The sequence below is a fragment of the Mustelus asterias genome, unplaced genomic scaffold (genome assembly GCF_964213995.1).
Source record: "Mustelus asterias unplaced genomic scaffold, sMusAst1.hap1.1 HAP1_SCAFFOLD_663, whole genome shotgun sequence".
Classification (NCBI taxonomy): domain Eukaryota; kingdom Metazoa; phylum Chordata; class Chondrichthyes; order Carcharhiniformes; family Triakidae; genus Mustelus; species Mustelus asterias.
Genome location: NW_027590612.1, coordinates 153,776 through 175,590, shown reverse-complemented (window position 1 = coordinate 175,590; position 21,815 = coordinate 153,776). Strand labels below are relative to the sequence as shown.

General features: G+C 48.5%; 1 protein-coding gene across 8 annotated transcripts in view; it reads right to left on the bottom strand.

Moving 5' to 3' along the window:
• Nucleotides 1-1,156: 1,156 nt before the first annotated feature.
• The window catches only part of LOC144487240 (ELAV-like protein 2), a 78,812-nt gene continuing 58,153 nt past the window's right edge, over nucleotides 1,157-21,815 (bottom strand). For 4 of the 8 annotated variants that reach the window (XM_078205319.1, XM_078205322.1, XM_078205321.1 and 1 more), the window contains one exon: nucleotides 1,157-2,244. In XM_078205319.1, coding sequence (XP_078061445.1) covers nucleotides 1,917-2,244 — 328 coding nt within the window. In that variant the 3' untranslated portion in view covers nucleotides 1,157-1,916. Of the gene's footprint in view, nucleotides 2,266-13,731; nucleotides 13,735-14,157; nucleotides 14,164-21,815 lie in introns of all 8 variants that reach the window. The other 4 variants (XM_078205318.1, XM_078205323.1, XM_078205320.1 and 1 more) reach the window with 3 other exon arrangements.

Genomic DNA, 21,815 nt, shown 5'->3' with positions numbered 1-21,815 from the left:
TTCTCCCCATAACCTTTGATCCCATTCGCCCCAAGTTCTATATCCAGCCGCCTCTTGAATACATACAAGGACCCAACGGGGAGGGCGAGGGGGGGAACTTAAGAACTGCAAAGGTTTTATCCATCAAGACATTCCCTCCTTATATTCTCTAAGCCTTGCCGTAGTGTTTAAATGTGGAAGAGGTACATGCTACATTTTAGCGTTGATAAATATAGGGCTATCATTTATTTTCTGTACACCATCTGTCCACCCGAAATCTCGGCAGCCTGAACCGTTTGAGAGGATCCATTAACTATGTCCATGAAGGAGCTTCGATCGTGTCCAACAAATTGATAACGTGGCCTTCAGGGTGAGTGCTCTCTTGGGGGCGGTTGTTTTGTAGCTGGATGGTGTCTGGGGGGGCCATCTACAGAACTGGCTTAAAGTAGGTAACCGGGGGGAACAGGTTACAACCAGAGGACTGGAAGAAAAGCAGACAGTAAAAGAAATCCACCTCCACAACTTGCAGCCTCCTGAGTTTCGAAATGTTTCCATTAAAGATGCTCAGGTACTGACACTTACGAGTAAAAAGCAGCCCTAGAGAAGACACCGGCCTAGCAACCGCATAGCGGTCCTCCGTTTACATGTTTCGCTGAATATTGTTTCAATGTTTCCAAGAATTTCCACATTTCTTTTCTCTGTAAGGAAGCTAAAACAAGGATCAAAGAATCACCGTGGATCACTGCCACTTCCGACGAGTGAGATTGCTTTATTGAAAGGGAACTCTGTCCTATTTGGGAAAGGAGTTATTTGAACTCGCATTGGCAATCCGGCAGCCTGCCGGAGGGAGGTCCGCCTCACCCGCCTCCCTCCCGGGACTGGGTCTCACTCCGGGCCGAGCTGATGAGGGGGGCGGGGGGCGGGGGGGGGAGGGGGGGTGGCAGGGAGAAGGGCGGGGCAGGCAGAGTCAAGCGTTGAGACAACGACACGCCAGTTCTGCCAATATGGTCGCGCGGGGGGGGGGGGGGGCAGCCCGGCGTCTGAATATTCTAACGCCGGGCGCGCCCGCCGCGCGCAAGGCCTTTACGAAAGTGGGAGATGGCCTCTCCCAACACAGAACACGCAGCGGAAGTCAGGCGAGTAAGCGTTAGCGATGATGCTGGACAACTAATCTACCGTAATGCACTTCAACGTCCGACAGAGAGGGGTTAGTGTTCTGTGAGACACTATTGCACTTGTCTTTTTTTTGTTTGCTTGATCTCAGTTTATCAAAACCGTGGAAGGAACAGGAAAAAGAGAAGGAAAAAAAGGTCAGTTAATCATGAGCTGCCATTCATAAATATTCCCCCTTAGAAGATTCTTTGTGTTTTATATATTGACCACACAACACTCCTGAACACAGGCCTTTGTAAAACGTTCCATTTTGCCCATCACAAGAGATAATCACCTTCAAGGAAGGTAGTTATAAGTATTATTATTAATATTAGGCTGAGTTAAAACCCCCTGCGTAGTAATGTTTTTATACGTATTATATTCATATAGTAAGAGCTATGAAAAAGTATTCAAAGTTGTTTTATGAAATTGCTTCCTCGTTATTGTAAGATGTCTTGTATCAATATTATGCTAACACTGGCTCCTCCAAAAGTCTATTTTGTTTTTTTTCTCTGTAAGCCCAGGTATATTAGTGAATCCTTCTTTTTTAATATCACGTGTTTTGTTCTGTTGCTCTGTGCGTGTGTGTGCGTTTGTGTGTATGTGTTTGGTGGCGTACCGATTATTTTGCTTGACATTTTTTTGGGGATTTTTTTTTGACTTATGTTGCGGAGGGTGCTTCTGGATCTGTGCGTGCGCGCACGCGTTGTGTGTGTATGTGTGTGCGTGTGTACGTGTTTATTTATCTTTCTCTCTCTCTCCGACGCGCCGACGTGGGCCTCCCTTCACGACTTGTGTGTCTTGCTCGTCTTGAAGGAGACCTGCAGGACCCGGTCGCCCAGGCGATAGCCGTTCAGGCTGGCGATGGCCATGGCCGCCTCGTCGTAGTTGGTCATGGTGACGAAGCCGAAACCTTTGCACTTGTTGGTGTTGAAGTCGCGGATGACCTTGACGTTGGTGACCGCCCCGAAGGGACCGAACAGCTGCCAGAGGACGCTCTCGTCCGCCTCGGGGGACAGGTTGTAGACGAAGATGCACCAGCCGGTGCCCGTGGGGCCCGAGAGGTTCACGCCAGCCAAGCTCGTCATCCCCTCGATGGTGATCGGAGAGAACCTGGTAGACAGAGAGAGAGGGCTGCTTGGGTGTGAATCAGATTTTCAAAAACTTCACACATACATAATCAAACAAAATAGCAAAGTTCCCATAGACACATTATTCATTAGGTTTATCTAGTTATAGACCTCACATGCCATAGAAACTAGAAGCAGGAGGAGGCCATTCAGCCCTTCCAGCCTGCCCCGCTATACATTCTGATCACGGCTGATCATTGAATTCAATATCCGATCCCGCCCCCCCCCGCCACATATCATAGAATCCCCACAATGCAGAAAGAGGCCATTCGGCCCTCCGGGCTGCACTGACAACAATCCCACCCAGACCCCATCCCCGTAATCCCGCGCATTTACCCTGCTAGTCCCCCTGATACTAAAGGGCAATTTACCATGGCCAATCCACCTGACCTGCACTTCTTTGGGACACGAAGGAGCAATTTAGCATGGCCAATCCACCTAACCTACACACCTTTGGGACACTAAGGGGCAATTTAGCATGGCCAATCCATGTAACTTGCACATCTTTGGGACACTAAGGGGCAATTTAGCATGGCCAATCCACCTGACCTGGAGGTAGGCGGGATTCTCGCATGGTGGTCTGCCTCCCTGGGGCCGGGATCCAGGATGTCGCTAGTCGCGTCCCGGAAATCCTGAGGTGGGAGGGAGAGGAGCCTGAGGTAGCGGTACATATTGGTACCGCTGATGTGGGTAGGAAGGGAGAAGGGGTCATGAAAAGGGAGTACAGGGAATTAGGGAGACAGCTGAGAAAGAGGAAAGCAAAGGTAGTAATCTCAGGATTACTGCCTGTGCCACGGGAAGGTGAGGGCAGGAATGGAGTGAGGTGGAAGATGAATGTGTGGCTGAGGGACTGGTGCAGGGGGCAGGGATTCAGGTTCCTGGACCATTGGGACCTCTTTAGGGGCAGGGGTGATCTGTATACAAAAAACGGGTGGAACTTGAATCACACGGGGACCAATATCCTGGCCGGTAGGTTGGCTAAGGTTACTGGGGAGAATTTAAACTAGATAGGTTGGGGGGAGGGGAGCTAGAAGAGTTGACTAGGATCAAGGAACTAATTGATGGGGTGGAGGATGCAGGGGTAAGGGGAATTACAAAATTAATGGTAGAGGAGAGGGTGCAAGTGAATGAAGGCGGTAATTTAGATAAGGGAGTAGAGGGAGAGGGTGTTCGCGACTCATCAAAGCGGGTCCAGATAAAAGCTGGAATAAGGACACTTTGCCTGAATGCACGAAGCATTCGGAACAAGGTAAATGAGTTGATGGTGCAAATCAGCACGAGTGGGTACGATCTAGTGGCCATTACAGAAACGTGGCTGAAAGGTGACCAGGACTGGGAGATGAATATCCAGGGGTATCAGGCGTTTAGGAAGAATAGACAGGAAGGAAAAGGTGGTGGGGTCGCGCTATTAATAAGAGATAATATCAGGGTAGTACTGAGGGATGACATAGGCTCTGAGGAACAAAACGTGGAATCATTATGGGTAGAGATGAGGAATAGTAGAGGGAGAAAGACACTAGTAGGTGTGGTATATAGGCCCCCAAATAATAATGTTGAGGTAGGGAGGGCTATAAACAAGCAGATAAGGGATGCGTGTAAAAACGGAACGGCAATAATCATGGGGGACTTCAACATGCACATTGACTGGCAGACTCAAGTCGGTAAGGGTGGAATGGAGGAAGAGTTCTTAGAATGCTGTCGAGATAGTTTCCTTGAACAGCATGTTACGGAACCGACGAGGGAACGAGCTATTTTGGATCTGGTATTGTGTAACGAGGTAGGTAGAATTAAGGATCTTATTGTGAAGGACCCTCTTGGGTCTAGTGACCACAATATGGTCGAATTTCTGATTCAGATGGAAGAGGAGAAAGTTTGGTCCCAAACCAGTGTCCTCTGTTTGAACAGAGGGAAATATGATAGGATGAGGGATGAATTGGCTAAGGTAGACTGGGAGAGCAGGCTGGCAGGTAGGATAGCTGAGGAACAGTGGAGGATTTTTAAGGAGATCCTTTTCAGTTCTCAGCAAAAATATATTCCAGCAAAAAATAAGGATTGTAAGAAAAGGGAGAACCAGCCGTGGATAACGAAGGAAATAAAGGAGAGTATTAAAATAAAAACAGCTGCGTACAGAGTGGCCAAAAATAGTGGAGAAACAAGTGATTGGGAAAAATTTAAGAAACAACAAAGAGAGACTAAGAAAGCGATAAAGAAAGGAAGGATAGACTATGAAGCTAGGCTAGCAATTAATATAAAAAATGATAGTAAAAGTTTTTATAAATATATAAAAAGGAATAGAGTGGCTAGAGTGAATGTTGGACCCTTGGAGGACGAGAGGGGGGAGTTAATAGTGGGAAATGAGGATATGGCTGAGTCTTTAAATAAGTTTTTTGTGTCGGTCTTCACGGCGGAGGACACAAATAGTTTGCCAAATATTAACGATAGAGGGTTGGCAGCAGGAGAAATACTTAATACAATTAATGTTACCAGAGAGGCAGTGCTGGGTAGACTAATGGGACTGAAGGTGGATAAGTCCCCGGGTCCGGATGGAATGCATCCCAGGGTATTGAAAGAAATGTCAGAGGTAATAGTGGATGCGTTAGTGATTATTTATCAAAACTCGTTGCATTCTGGGGTAGTGCCGGTTGATTGGAAAACGGCTAATGTTACGCCGCTGTTTAAAAAAGGAAGGAGACAAAAGGCGGGTAACTATAGGCCGGTCAGCTTAACGTCTGTAGTAGGGAAAATGCTGGAATCCATTATTAAAGAGGAGATAGCAGGGCATCTGGATAGAAATGGTTCGATCAATCAGACGCAGCATGGATTCATGAGGGGAAAGTCGTGCTTGACGAACATGTTGGATTTTTATGAAGATGTGACTAGGGCGGTTGATGGAGGAGAACCGGTGGATGCGGTGTTTTTGGATTTCCAAAAGGCGTTTGATAAGGTGCCCCATAAAAGGCTACTGAAGAAGATTAGGGCACACGGAGTTGGGGGTAGTGTGTTAAAGTGGATTGGGGACTGGCTATCCGACAGGAAGCAAAGAGTCGGAATAAATGGGTGTTTTTCCGGTTGGAGGAAGGTAACTAGTGGCGTGCCGCAGGGATCGGTACTCGGGCCGCAACTATTTACCATTTATATAGATGATCTGGAGGAGGGGACGGAGTGTAAGGTAACGAAGTTTGCAGACGACACAAAGATAAGTGGAAAAGTGAATCGTGTGGAGGACGGAGAAGATCTGCAGAGAGATTTGGACAGGCTGAGTGAGTGGGCGAGGATATGGCAAATGGAGTATAACGTTGAGAAATGCGAGGTTATATACTTTGGAGGAAATAATAACAAATGGGATTACTATCTCAATGGAAACAAATTAAAACATGCTACCGTGCAAAGGGACCTGGGGGTCCTTGTGCATGAGACGCAAAAGCCCAGTCTGCAGGTACAACAGGTGATCAAGAAGGCAAATGGGATGTTGGCCTATATTGCGAAGGGGATAGAATATAAAAGCAGGGATGTCTTGATGCACCTGTACAGGGCATTGGTGAGGCCGCAGCTGGAATACTGTGTGCAGTATTGGTCCCCTTATATGAGGGAGGATATATTGGCATTGGAGGGAGTGCAGAGAAGGTTCACCAGGTTGATACCGGAGATGAGGGGTTTGGATTATGAGGAGAGGCTGAGGAGATTGGGTTTGTACTCGTTGGAGTTTAGAAGGATGAGGGGGGATCTTATGGAGACTTATAAGATAATGCGGGGGCTGGATAGGGTGGAGGCGGAGAGATTCTTTCCACTTAGTAAGGAAGTTAAAACTAGAGGACACAGCCTCAAAATAAAGGGGGGTCGGTTTAAGACAGAGTTGAGGAGGAACTTCTTCTCCCAGAGGGTGGTGAATCTCTGGAATTCTCTGCCCACTGAGGTGGTGGAGGCTACCTCGCTGAATATGTTTAAAGCGCGGATGGATGGATTCCTGATCGGTAAGGGAATTAAGGGTTATGGGGATCAGGCGGGTAAGTGGTACTGATCCACGTCAGATCAGCCATGATCTTATTGAATGGCGGGGCAGGCTCGAGGGGCTAGATGGCCTACTCCTGCTCCTATTTCTTATGTTCTTATGTTCTTATGTAACTTGCACATCTTTGGGACACTAAGGGGCAATTTAGCATGGCCAATCCACCTGACCTGCACTTCTTTGGGACACTAAGGGGAAATTTAGCATGGCCAATCCATGTAACTTGCACATCTTTGGGACACTAAGGGGCAATTTAGCATGGCCAGTCCATGTAACCTGCACGTCTTTGGACACTAAGGGGAAATTTAGCATGGCCAATCCACCTAACCTACACATCTTTCAGACTGAGGGAGGAAACCGGAGCACCCGGTGGAAACCCACGCAGACACAGGGAGAATGTGCAAACTCCACACAGACAGTGACCTGAGGCCGGAATCGTACCCGGGTCCCTGGCACTGTGAGGTAGCAGTGCTAACCCCTGTGCCGCCCAGGAGGCACTTAAAGTACTAACTGAACACAGAGAGATCAATATTAAATTTCAGCGACCAGCAATAAGCCTTGTGTTATATTAACATTACAATTTCTGTGCATTTGTTTGCCATTAAATTTAATTTTTCTTATGAGTGTCTCCCATGGTTGTGTCGTGTATATAATTTCACATCTAAATACAAATCGTGAACAAGATTAATTTGTTAAATATCCAAAAAGGAAGAAAATAACAGCAAATAATGATCACTTTCTCATATTTATTCTGATGTACACTCCGTGTGATCTACCACTATTTGTAATATAATCAAACATAATTTCGATATTGTTGCTTCGGTGGAAATATTTTGTGTTACGTAGCACCTCAAAATGTTTGAAAGGGCTGTACAGTTGGTTTTCAATTGCAGTTGGATAGAATCATAGAATCCCGACAGTGCAGAAGGAGGCCGCTTGGCCCATCGAGTCTGCAGCAACAGCAATCCCACCCAGGCCCTGTTCCCACTATCCCACATATTTACCCTAGCTAATGCCCCTGACACTAGGGTCAATTTAGCTTGGCCAATCCACCCAACCCGTGCATCTTTGGACTGTGGGAGGAAACCGGAGCACCCGGAGGAAACCCACGCAGGCACGAGGAGAATGTGCAAACTCCACACAGACAGTGACCCGAGGCCGGAATTGAACCCGGGTCCCTGGCAAACAGCGACACGCCCAGGTAAGCTGATTTTGATAATATTACGTTAAGGGAGGAACGTTGACCAAAATTCCAGTCACAAGTGAACAAGTTACACATGGACAGAAAGCTTGAAGGTGCCAGTAGCAGAGCTGTGCGTGTGTGCTCCACTGAAAGTAAAAGTGAAACCAAAACTAGATCATTCTAAAAGCGACATGGGATTCTCAGCGTAAGCCTGAACACTATAATAGCTACATGGGACTCCATCTCATTGTCCAATGTTTTTTAAAAATATTCATTCCTGGGACATGGGTTCCAGGCTGGGTGGCTGGGCCGGCATTTATTGTCCATCCCTAACTGCCCTTCATTTCAGAGGGCAGTTGAGAGTCAACCACATTGCTGTGGCTCTGGAGTCACATGTCGGCCAGACCGGGGTAAGGACGGCAGATTTCCTTCCCTAAAAGACATGAGTGAACCACATGGGTTTTTACGGCAATGGTTTCACGGTTATCAGTAGACTTTTAATTCCAGATTTTTATTAAATTCAAATTTCACCACCTGCCGTGGTAGGATTTGAACCCAGGCCTTGCCCTGGGGTCTCTAGATTACTAGTCCCATGTTAATACCACTACGCCACCACTTCCCCCTTGTTGCTCTTGTCCTTCTAGATGGCAGTGGTCATGGATTTGAAAGGTGTTGCCTCAGGGACATTGGCGAGTTGTTGCACTGCCTCTTGTAGATGTCACACACTGTTGCCACTGAGCGTTGGTGGTGGAGGGAGTGAGTGTCTGTGGATGGGGTGCCAATCAAGTGGCATCCCCGATTGCCCCATAGAAGGCGTGATGGTGGGTCTTTTATATTTCATGTGGTAAAGACGCTATCACTGGTCTTTTAGGGAGGGATCTCCAGGGCTTTGACGAAGGGTCAGGTGATGGTGTACAACTTGATGGGAAAAATAGAGGAAATGGTGATTGACAGCTATATTAATGTAAACCATTTTGTGTACTTAATTTGATGAAGAAACATAAACTTGTATTTATACTAATGTCTTTCACAATCTAAGGACATCCCAAAACCTTTCATAGCCTGTTAAGTGCCCAGCCCCCACTGTAATAAGAGAACATAGGAATTAGGAGCGAGAGTAGGCCATTCAGCCCTTCGAGCTCATTCAGCCACTCTATATGATCATGGCTGATTTCCATCTCATCCTAACTCCACTTCCCTGCCTTTTCCCTTTATCCCGCTTTTGGTCAAATATTTATCTGTCTCTTTCTAGAATCCATTGATTGATTCTGCATCCACTGCACTCTGGGGCAGTGAGTTCCATAGATTCACAACCCTCTGTGAGAAGTAGCTTCTCCTTATCTCTGTCCTGAACCTCCCCCATCTTACTCGACAACCATGACCTCTTGTCCTAGAAGAGGAACCATTTGGTGAACGCAATTGAAACTATAGTCATTGGAGCTACAAATCTTTGTCACAGAATCCCTACAGTGCAGAGGGAGGCCATTCGACCTATCAAACCTGCACCAACAACAATCACACCCAAGCTCTATCCCTGTAACCCCACATATTTAGCTTAGCTGGCCCCCCTGAAACTAAGGGGCAATTTAGCATGGCCAATCAACCTAACCTGTACATCTTTGACACTAGCGCAATTTAGCATGGCCAATCCACCTAACCTGTACATCTTTGGACACTAAGGGGCAATTTAGCATGGCCAATCCACACATCTCGCACACCTTTGGACTGTGGGAGGAAATCGGAGCACCCGGAGGAAACCCACGGAGACACGGGGAGAATGAACAAACTCCACACAGACAGTGACCCAAGCCGGGAATCGAACCCGGGTCCCTGGCGCTGTGAGGCAGCAGTGTTCACCACTGTGCCACCATGCCGCCAAATGGGATCCTTCATATCCATCTGAAAGGGCAGTCAGGGGCTTGCTTTTACACCTCACTTGAAAGATGGCATCTATGACCGTGCAGCAGTCCCTCAGTACGGTACAGGAGTGTTAACCCAGATCTCGTACTCCAGCCTCTGGACAGGAACTTGAACCCACAACCCGAGAGAGGAGAGTGCGACCCACGCAACCATGACTGACACTAAACCGATATTTAATTCACAATAAGTTTTGCCTGCGAATGCCAGTCGAACGTTTACCCACATGAGGCTAAGGCAGAGTGATGTAAGGAGAACAACAGCACTGAGGTTGTGAGAGTGGAAGTCAGGGTAGTCGAGTGTGCACTGAGTCTTGGTTCCAACACTGAATATACAACCAGGGGATGGGATTGAATATGTAAAAGATGAGAAAGGGGAGTTGCTCAGATTTCACCTGCCCAATCTCCTTTTTTCAGTGTCTCAGGAGAACAATCACCTTGGATTTTCAAAGGCTAATCTTTGATATAAAATAAATAAGTCATGGCACAGCGGTTAGCAGTGCTGCCTCCCAGCGCCAGGGACCCAGGTTCGACTCCCACCTTGCGTCTCTATCTGTGCAGAGTCCATACGTTCTCCCCGTGTCTGCATGGGTTTCCTCCGGGTGCTCCGGTTTCCTCCCACAGTCCGAAAGACATGCTGGTTAGGGTGCATTGGCCACGCTAAATTCTCCCTCAGTGTATCCGAACAAGCGCCGGAGTGTGGCGACTAGGGGATTTTCACAGTAACTTCATTGCAGTGTTAGTGTAAGCTTACTTATCAGGCTAATAAATAAAATTTAAACTTAAAGTACTATATATCCATGTTCCTTCCTCCCCATCTCACCCCCACCCATTGTTCTATCTTTTGGGTCACTGTCTGTGCGGAGTCTACACGTTCTCCCCGTGTCTGCGTGGGTTTCCTCCAGGTGCTCCGGTTTCCTCCCACAGTCCGAAAGACGTGCTGGTTAGGGTGCATTGGCCATGCTAAATTCTCCCTCAGTGTTACCCGAACAGGCGCCGGAGTGTGGCGACTAGGGGATTTTCACAGTAATTTCATTGCAGTGTTAATGTAAGCCGACTAATAAATAAACTTAGACTTAAACTTAAAAATGTTGCCACAGTCCTCAGGGCTACAAAGGTTGCTTCCAAATTTGAGAGAGAGCTGATTGGTGGTGATTTAACCTGGGGGTCACCACACTTCGGGTGAGGGGCAAGGTTTGAGAAGGCGGGGCCTTCATGAATAACCTCAGCCGGTACGGGAATTGAACCCACGCTGTGGGGCCCCCTGCATCACAAACCAGCCGTCCAGCCAATGGTTAATCACTAAAGGATGCCATGAAGATGAATGATGACAGGAGCTGGAGACCTGAGTGTGGATAAGAGGGAAGGATAACCATCGATATTATTGGTGATGGAATCAGAATAGGGAGATCAGTTAAATAGAGTGCCCATGAGTAGATACTGGGGAATTCTGACAGTGCAGAAGGAGGCCATTCAGCCCATCGAGTCTGCACGGACTTCTGAGTATCTTACCTCGGCCCTATCCCCGTAACATTTACCACGGCTAATCCACCTAACCTGCACATCTTTGGACACTAAGGGGCAATTTACTATGGCCAATCCATCTAACCTGCACATCTTGGGACACTAAGGGGCAAGTTAGCATGGCCAATCCACCTAACCTGCACATCTTTGGAGTGTGGGATGAATCCGGAGCCACCGGAGGAATCCCACACTAGACATGGGGAGAACGTGCAAACTCCGCACAGACAGTCACCCGAGGCCAGAATCAAACCCTGGTCCCTGGCGCTGTGAGGCAGGATCAAGGACTTAGTTCTTGGTCTGTATGAGTGGCACGTTGGCGCAGTGGTTAGCACTGCTGCCTCACAGCACTAGGGACCTCGGTTCAATTCCTGGCTTGGGTGACTGTCTGTGCAGAGTCTGCACATTCTCCCCGTGTCTGCGTGGGTTTCCTCCGTGTGCTCCGGTTTCCTCCCACACTCCAAAGACGTGCTGGTTAGGTGGATTGGCCGTGCTAAATTGCCCCTTAGTGTCAGGGGGATTAGCAGGGTAAATAAATTGGGTTATGGGGAGTAGGGCCAGGGTGGGATTGTGGTCGGTGCAGACTCGATGGGCCGAATGGCCTCCTTCTGCACTGTAGGGATTCTATGACTTGGATTTTGTGAGCACAAAGCAAGGATGCTCAAAGCTTGTTGGTGGGGGGGTGGTGGTGGTGGTGGGGGGGGTGGTGGTGGGGGGGTGGTGGTGGGGGGGGCGGGGGTGGTGGGGGGGGCGGGGGTGGTGGGGGAGGGGGGGTGTGGTGGTGGGGGGGGCGGGGGTGGTGGGGGAGGGGGGGTGTGGTGGTGGGGGGGGGGGTGGTGGGGGGGGTGGTGGTGGGGGGGGGTGGTGGTGGGGGGGGTGGTGGTGGGGGGGTGGTGGTGGGGGGGTGGTGGTGGGGGGGTGGTGGTGGGGGGCTGGTGGTGGGGGGGGTGGTGGGTGGGGTGGTGGTGGGTGGGGGGTGGTGGGGGGGGTAGTGGTGGTGGGGGGGTGGTGGTGGGGGTGGTGGTGGTGGGGGTGGTGGTGGTGGGGGTGGTGGTGGGGGGTGGTGGGGGTGGTGGTGGGGGGTGGTGGGGGTGGTGGTGGTGGGGGGTGGTGGTGGTGGGGGGTGGTGGTGGTGGGGGGTGGTGGTGGTGGGGGGTGGGGGGGCTGGGGGTGGTGGTGGTGGGGGTGGGGTGGTGGTGGGTGGGTGGCGGGGGCGGGGTGGGGGGGTGGTGGGGAGGGGCGTGTGGAGAGAATGGGAACTGTTTCTCATACAAAAGAAGTGCGAAGTAGAGAAGTCAAATACATTTTGAGACCAAACGCATCTGTGGGGCTGGAGCGGGGAGGGAAGATTGAATTCACAAATGTGCAGAAGAGGAGTGGAAACCCTTCTAATGACGCCTCGGAAGATTCCGCAGTTGGAATGCTAATCACAATGGAGAACATTAAGCAGAATGCTAAATTATATCGCCAGATTATTTGAGTAATCATTGCCAGAGCAGTTCCGTGTTCAGCTCCCTCTGTACCCCAGCTACTGTACTTATCACTTCGTCGACCATTCATGCATGAAGACAATGCAGAGAACAACCATGAAACTGAACCCTGGATTCAACTGCAGATGCAAGACCGGACTGGTGACTTAGCCCTGAACAAAGGAAGCTGGGGGGTCAGGAGGTGGGGAGGCTATTGTAGAAGTCTCCATGATTTTAAATAGTATGGATAAATCCAGAACATTGCTACACAGTAAACTGGGACAGTAGCGAGTGTGGGTCTGGGTTAAAGGGCATTTTAGAAACCCTACTGTGCAAAAGAAGGCCATTCAGCCCATTGAGTCTGCACCGGCTCTCTGACAGAGTATGTTACCCAAGCCGTCTCCCCATAACACCACACATTTAGCATTTTGAATCCATCCAAACTGCACATCTTTGGACACTAAAGGGCAATTTAGCATGGCCAATCCATCTAACCTGCACATCTTGGGACACTAAGGGGCAATTTAGCATGGCCAAACCCCCTAACCTGCACATCTTTGGATACTAAGGGGCAATTTAGCATGGCCAATCCACCTAACGTGCACATCTTGGGACACTAAGGGGCAATATGGCATGGCCAATCCACCTAATCTTTGGACATTAAGGGGCAATTTAGCATGGCTAATCCACCTAACCAGTGCATCTTTGGACTGTGGGAGGAAACCGGAGCATCCGGAGGAAACCCACGCAGACACCTAAGGCCGGAATTGAACCCGGGTCCCTGGCGCTGGGAGGTAGCAGTGCTAACCACTGCGCCAATGTGGTTAACATGTAGGTTGATAAGCAAATACAATAGTCTTACAGGTTGCTTAATGGACATACAAGCATCTTAATTCAAGATTCATGATGTGACTGAAGGAACTACATTTTCTAGTCCTGATGAACAGGCTAAGATACGACAACATGAAAGCTTGTGTTGATAAGTGGCAAGCAAGTGCCACACAAGTGCCAGACAATGCCCATCTTCAACAGGAGAGAATCTCACCATCTCCTCTTGACATTCATTGGCATTGCCATTGCTGAATCCCCCACTGTTAACATCCTGGAGAAAACCATTGATCAGAAACTGCACTGGGACCCAGCCACATAAACACAGGGGCTACAAGAGCAGGTCAGAGGCTGGGAATCCTGTGGCGAGTATCTCACCTCCTGACTCCCCAAAGCCTGTCCACCATCTACATGGCACAAGTCAGGAGTGTGATGGAATACTCCCCACTCGCCTGGATGGGTGCAGGTCCAAGAACACTCAAGAAGCTCGACATCACCCAGGATAAATCAGTCAACCACCACCATAAACATTCACTCCCTCCACCACCGACTTAGCAATGTGTACCACCTATAAGATGCACTCCAGCAACTGATAGGATCATAGAATCCCTACAATGCAGAAGGAGGCCATTTGGCCCATCGAGTCTGCACCAACAACAATCCCACCCAGGCCCTATTCCCGTAACCCCAGGTATTTACCCTACTAATCCCCCGTGACACTAGGGTCAATTTAACATGGCCAATCCACTTAACCCGCACATCTTTGGACTCACTCCTTCGACAGCACTTTCCAAACCCCCGACCACTACCATCCAGCAAGACAAGGTCAGAAGGTGAATTGGAAACACCACCACCTGCAAGTTCCGCTCCTAGCCACTCGCCATCCTGAGTTGGAAATATATTGGCCGTTCCTTTGCAGCGCTGTGGGTCAAAATCCTGGAACTCCCTTCCCTAACGGCATTGTGGGGTGTACCTAGACCTCAGGGACTGTACCGGTTCAAGAAGGTGGCACACCATCACCTTCTGAAGAGCAAACAGGAATGGTGTGGGATCCTTTGTATCCGTAGCCCTGTTTGCTTCAATCTAGTAAGAAGTTTAACAACACCAGGTTAAAGTCCAACAGGTTTATTTGGTAGCAAAAGCCACACAAGCTTTCGGAGCCTTCAGCCCCTTCTTCAGGTGAGTGGGAATTCTGTCCACAAACAGGGCATATAAAAACACAAACTCAATTTACAGAATAATGCCATGTTTGTGAACAGAATTCCCACTCACCTGAAGAAGGGGCTGAAGGCTCCGAAAGCTTGTGTGGCTTTTGCTACCAAATAAACCTGTTGGACTTTAACCTGGTGTTGTTAAACTTCTTACTGTGTTTACCCCAGTCCAACGCTGGCATCTCCACATCATGCTTCAATCTACACAGAGACTTCATTTTAAGATATTTCTTCATATGTAATTAAGATATTTCTGTCTATGCACAACTACAGGTGAATGCTAGTATGTAGGGATTAACTAACTCTGCTAAGCTGAAACATTGATTGCTAACTTGAATATATGTAGAATCAGAAGGCTAAAGGTTAGCTAGAAATTAACTGCATTCCTGAAGGGTACACAATGCAGGCAAACAACAGCCTAACCACAGCTGCAAGGATTGTTTTTCTAAAAAGTTTATTTATTAGTCACAAGTAAGGCTTACGTTAACACGGTAATGAAGTTACTGTGAAATTCCCCCAGTCGCCACACTCCAGCACCTGTTCGGGTCAATGCACCCTAACCAGCACATCTTTCGGACTGTGGAAGGAAACCGGAGCATCCGGAGGAAACCCACGCAGACACGGAGGAGAATGTACAGACTCCGCACAGAGTGACCCAAGCCTGGGAATCGAACCCAGGTCCCTGGCCCCTGTGAGGCAGCAGCGTGGCCCCTGTGCCGCCCCGGAGACAGCTTGCAAAAAACACTCCCAGCGGTGAGATAAGGGTTGAAATATATTTTGGTTTCGGAGTGTGAATGTGTTCAGTTGTTTCGAGATCCAGGTCAGTTCAGTGTGTTCACGTTCAGTACAGAAACCAGTCTCCAAGTTTGTTTTCTTTTCTCTTCTGTCATGTTAATAATTCTTTTAAGTTCTGTTCAATAAATTGTAAAACTCGTATCCTTGGTCTCTTCAGACGAATGAATGGACCCAACAGATGGGCAAGAGACACTGGCTTGGCCAGTGACACCCACATCCCTTTGAAAGAATACAAATAATAGTGCCTTCCCTTCCTGGCACCTATTTGGCGAGAGTTCATAGAACATAGAACATTACAGCGCAGTACAGGCCCTTCGGCCCTCGATGTTGCACCGACCAGTGGAACCAATCTAAAGCCCCTCTAATCTACACTATTTCAATATCATCCATATGTTTATCCATTTAACTGTTGTTGACGAGTCCACTACTGCTGCAGGCAGGGCATTCCACGCCCTTACCACTCTCTGAGTAAAGAGAGTTCAGGGGGGCATTGTACCCGTGCAGTAGGAAAGAGAAGCGAGGTTGGCATGGAGATAGTGTGAAGGCGGCTGGAGAGAGCAGGTAATGTAGATGAGTTGACAAACAATTCCCTGAATCTTGTACAGGGTTGCGAGAGGGAGGATTCTAGCGCTCAGAAGTAATACTGAAGTGTGGTTTGGGTCAACAGCATTGAGTTATTGGGGGGAGTTAGGGAGGGCACAATGGGCGACACCAGTGCAGACATACATAGAAAATAAGGAACTCCATTGAAGTTCGACACTTCAGCCTATATGGAGCTTTCCATTTCATTGTGTACAAACTGCAGTGAGAGTGAGATGTTGTATAAAAGCGAATGCTTTTTCAGAGATCGTGGACCAAGGATAACAGAGGGACCTTGGCGTGTTTGTGCACAGATCTCTGAAGGCGGAAAGGCAGGTTAATAGGGTGGTGAAAAAGGCATGCGGCAAACTCGCCTTTACCAATCAGGGTATAGATTACAAAATCAGAGAGGTCATGTTGGAGTTGTCTGGAACTTTGGTGAGGCCACAGCTGGAGCACTGTGTGCAGTTCTGGTCGCCACATTATAGGAAGGATGTGATTGCACTGGAGGGGGTGCAGAGGAGATTCACCAGGATGCTGCCTGGGATGGAACATTTAAGTTATGAAGAGAGGTTGGATAGGCTTGGGTTGTTTTCATTGGAGCAGAGAAGACTGAGAGGCAACCTGATCGAGGTGTTCAAGATTATTAGGGGCAGGAACAGGGTGGACAGCGAGCAGCTGTTCCCCTTAGTTGAAGGGTCAGTTACGAGGGGACACAAGTTAAAAGTGAGGGGTGGGAGGTTTGGGGTGGATTTGAGGAAAAACATTTTTACTCAGAGGGTGGTGACGGTCTGGAATGCGCTGCCTGGGAGGGTGGTGGAGGTGGGATGCCTCACATCCTTTAAAAAGTACCTGGGTGAGTGCTTGGCACATCATAACATTCAAGGCTATGGACCAAGTGCTGGCAAGTGGGATTAGGTGGGCAGGTCAGGGCCTTTCATGGGTCGGTGCAGACTCGATGGGCCGAAGGGCCTCTTCTGCGCTGTAGGATTCTGTGATTCTGATATTCCTGGGTGAATGATCGAATATCGAATTGCTGTTGTTACCAATCAGATCTTTTCTGCCTATTGTACAGCAGAGAAACAGGCCATTCCATGCCAGTTCACTCAAGCCTGGATGGACTTGCCTCTTGGAGGACAGTTCAAATACGACCCACCACCAAGAGAGAATTGGCGGTTCTGTGCGGTCCGTCCATCTGTCCCTAATCTAAATCAACCGGGGGCGGGGAGCGACTGGGTCATCCCAAAGAGTGGTGGGCGGCAAGAGGAGGAGATAAGCAGTGAGGAGACGGAACAGTGAGGAGAGAACAGGAGCTCGAGGGGCCCTGGGGTTGATGGAAAAATCGGAGGATGAGTCACCCTGGCTGCAGCACAGATGAAGCAAGTTGAGAGCAAGCTACTTACGCACGAAAACAGCAGAAAATATCATGGTAAGCTGTTTTGCAATGGCAGCATCTGGCCTCTGTCCAAGATAATGACAGATGATTCACCAATGTTCCAGAGTTAAGCTGCAGATTTACGTAAATTAGAAACTAGAAGCAGGAGGAGGCCATTCGACCCTGCGAGTCTGCTCCGCCATTCATTCTGATCATTTTGATCTGATTTGATTTGATTTATTATTGTCACATTTATTGGGATACAGTGAAAGGTATTGTTTCTTGCGCGCTATATAGACAAAACATACCGTTCATAGAGAAGGAAAGGAGAGGGTGCAGAATGTAGCGTTACAGTCATAGCTAGGGTGTAGAGAAAGATCAGCTTAATGCGAGATAGATCCATTCAAAAGTCTGACGGCAGCAGGGAAGAAGCTGTCCTTGAGTCGGTTGGTACGTGACCTCAGACTTTTGTATCTTTTTCCCGACTGAAGAAGGTGGAAGAGAGAATGTCCGGGGTGTGTGGGGTCCTTGATTATGCCGGCTGCTTTTGAAAGAATCATAGAGTGCTACAGTGCAGAAGGAGGCCATTTGGCCCATCGAGTCTGCACCAATCACAGTCCCATCCAGACCCTATCCCCATAACTCCATGCATTTACCCTAGCTAGTCCCCCTGACACTAAGGGGCATTTTAGCATGGCCAATCCACCTAACCTGCACATCTTTGGAGTGAGGGAGGAAACCGGAGTACCCGGAGGAAACCCTCCGGGGAGAACATGCAGACTCCGCACAGACAGTGACCCAAGCTGGGAATCGAACCCGGGTCCCTGGCGCTGTGAGGCAGCAGTGCTAACCACTGTGCCACCTGAGGCAGTGGGAAATATAGACAGTGTTAATGGTAATGACGATCGTGGCTGATCATCAAATTCAATATCCTGATCCCCCCCTTCCCCCCATATCCTTTGATCCCTTCAGCCCCAAGAGCTATACCTAATTTCTTCTTGAAATCACACAATGTTTTGGCCTCAACTACTTTCTGTGGGAGTGAATTCCACACATTCACCACCCTCTGGGTGAAGAAATTTCTCCTCACCTCAGTCCTAAAAGGTTTACCTCTTATCCTCAAACTATGACCCCTAGTTCTGGACTCCCCCACCATCGGGAACATTCTTTCTGAATCTACCCTGTCTAATCCTGTTAGAATTTTATAAGTTTCTATGAGATCCACTCTCACTCTTCTAAACTCCAGTGAATACAATCCTAACTGACTTCGTCTCTCCTCATATGACAGATCTGACATTTGGAAATCAGCCTGGTAAACCTTCGCAAGTTTAAGCCCCCTCACCACCCCCCTCCCCTCCCCCAACTAATTTGTTTAATTTACTGATCATTGACTTATCAAAAGAGTATCAAGAAAGGCTGTTGGTGTGGGGGATGGGGGATGTTGGTGGGGGGTGGGGGTTGATGACAGAAGGTGTATCTGGCTGTTAGAAAAAAATACTGGCTAATCCCACCCCCCACCCCAACACCAAAACAAAATGGCAGGTTGCTCTGAAGGTGATCAACAAGGATTGTGGTAACCCCGGTGTAACACGAGGTGAGCTGAATGGAAGGAGAACTGGCAATAGGACAACAAAGGTTAAGAAGAAAGATTTGCGTGTCATACAATGCTTTTCACAACAACCTGATGTCCTCCCAAGCATTTTTACAGCCAATTAAGTACTTTTTTTCTGAGGCATAGTCACAGCTGGTAGTGTAGGAAAGATGGCAGCCAATTTGTGCATAGCAAGACCCCGGCAATGCAATGATGGGCGGGATTTTCCAGCCTGCCCCACCGGTGGGGTTACCTGGGGGCAGCACGGTGGTTAGCACTGCTGCCTCACAGCGCCAGGGACCCTGATTCGATTCCCGACTTGGGTCATGGTGGCACAGTGGTTAGCACTGCTGCCTCGCAACGCCAGGGACCCGGGTTAGATTCCCGGCTTGGGTCACTGTCTGTGTGGAGTCTGCACATTCTCCCCGTGTCTGCGTGGGTTTCCTCCGGGTGCTCCGGTTTCCTCCGAAAGATGTGCTGGTTAGGGTGCATTGGCCATGCTAGATTCTCCCTCAGTGTTTCCGAACAGGCGCCGGAGTGTGGCGACCAGAGAAATTTCACAGTAACTTCATTGCAGTGTTAATGTAAGCCTACTTATGATGTGAACAAACAATGATAAATAAATGAATAAGGTGACTCCCCCCCCCCCCGACATGAATAGGTGAGCCTCACAAAACGGCATAGAGATCTATCGGTGTTGACCAATAATGAGCTGTTCTGCTGTTGGCAAACATGCGGTGGGGAGAGGGGGAAATCCCCTCCCCCCACACCCTGTTTCTTTTATTACTGGCGTTGGTTGTGGGGTATACACTGGGCTGGAGAACTCCCTTCTCTCTCCCCCCACCCACCCCCCCCCCCCCCATCCCCCCCGGCTCTCCTTCGAAAATGGATATCTCACATCCAGTTGAGGGAACATTCAGCACCTTGGACAGCGGCTCACGAAACAGGGCACTGTGTTAAGACGGTCAGAAGTTTAACAACACCAGGTTAAAGTCCAACAGGTTTATTTGGTAGCAAAAGCCACACAAGCTTTCGAAGCTCTAAGCCCCTTCTTCAGGTGAGTGAGAATTCTGTTCACAAACAGAACTTATAAAGACACAGACTCAATTTACATGAATAATGGTTGGAATGCGAATACTTATAACTAATCCAGTCTTTAAGAAACAAAACAATGGGAGTGGAGAGAGCATCAAGACAGGCTAAAAAGATGTGTATTGTCTCCAGACAAGACAGCCAGTGAAACTGTCTTGTCTGGAGACAATACACATCTTTTTAGCCTCTCTTGATGCTCTCTCCACTCCCATTGTTTTGTTTCTTAAAGACTGTATTAGTTGTAAGTATTCGCATTCCAACCATTATTCATGTAAATTGAGTCTGTGTCTTTATAAGTTCTGTTTGTGAACAGAATTCCCACTCACCTGAAGAAGGGGCTTAGAGCTTCGAAAGCTTGTGTGGCTTTTGCTACCAAATAAACCTGTTGGACTTTAACCTGGTGTTGTTAAACTTCTTACTGTGTTTACCCCAGTCCAACGCCGGCATCTCCACATTAAGACGGTCAGACAGAAATTTGTGCTCAACTCCCTGAAGTGGGCCTTAAACCCAAAACTCAGGAGCAAGAGCGCTGGCCACAGAGCCCCACTCGGATATAAAACCCTATCAACATTCCCTTGATGTCCTCGTGCATCAGTCACTGAAAGGAAGCGCGCAGGTTCCGCAGGCAGTAAAGAAGGCAGATGATACATTGGTCTTCATAGCAAGAGGATTTGAGTATAGGGATAGGGATGTTTTGCTGCAATTGTACAGGGCGTTGGTGAATCCACACTTGGAGTATTGTGTGCAGTTTTGGTGTCCTTATCTGAGGAAGGATGTCCTTGCTATAGAGGGACTTCAGCGAAGGTTTACCAGGCTGATTCCTGGGATGGCAGGTCTGTCATATGAGGAGAGACTAAGTTGGTTTGGATTATATTCACTGGAGGTTAGAAGAGTGAGAGGGGAATCTCATAGAAACTTATAAAATTCTAACAGGGTTAGACAGGGTAGATTCAGAAAGAATGTTCCCGATGGTGGGGGAGTCCAGAACTAGGGGTCATAGTTTGAGGATAAGAGGTAAACCTTTGAGGTGAGGAGAAATTTCTCTACCCAGAGGGTGGTGAATGTGTGGAATTCACTCTCACAGAAAGTAGTTGAGGCCAAAACGTTGTGTGATTTCAAGAAGAAATTAGGGGCTAAAGGGATCAAGGGATATGGGGGGGAAGGGGGGATCAGGATATTGAATTTGATGATCAGCCATGATCAAAATGAATGGTGGAGCAGGCTCGAAGGGCTGAATAGCCTCCTCCTGCTTCTAGTTTCTATGTTTCCATGTTCTGAGGATAGCCACAATACATTCTTTCGGAGAGCAGTCAACGTGACACAAAGTGGTCCCTCCAGATTTTTAAAAAGCTTATTAAAGGTAATATCATGTTTCATTTAAATTTTTCAAGTCTATTTTAAAGTTAAAGTTTATTTATTAGTGGGCTTACATTAATACTGCAATGAAGTTACTGTGAAAATCCCCGAGACGCCACACTCCGGCGCCTGTTCGGGTCAATCCACCTAACCTGCACATCTTTGGACACTAAGGGGCAATTTAGCACGGCCAATCCACCTAACCCGCACATCTTTGGACACTAAGGAGCAATTTAGCATGGTCAATCCACCTAACCCACACATCTTGGGACACTAAGGGGCAGGTTAACATGACCAATCCATCTAACCTGCACTTCCTTGGAGTGTGGAAGGAAACCGGATCATCCAGAGGAAATCCATGCAGACATGGGGAGGATGCGCAGACTCCGCACAGACAGTGACCCAAGCTGGGAATCGAACTCGGCTCCCTGGCACTATGGAGGCAGCAGTGCTAACCACTGTGCCACCGTGCCGCCCACACATTGAGGGGTGGGTCAGCTTGGAGCCTGGGGTTGAACCCTGATGCTGCAGTATCTGGGAAACCCACCTCTAGTGTCCCATCTGAAAGGTGGGATTGCCCAATAGTGCACCTCGGCTAAGAGTGGTCCAAGACGAACCCAATCTATCAAAAC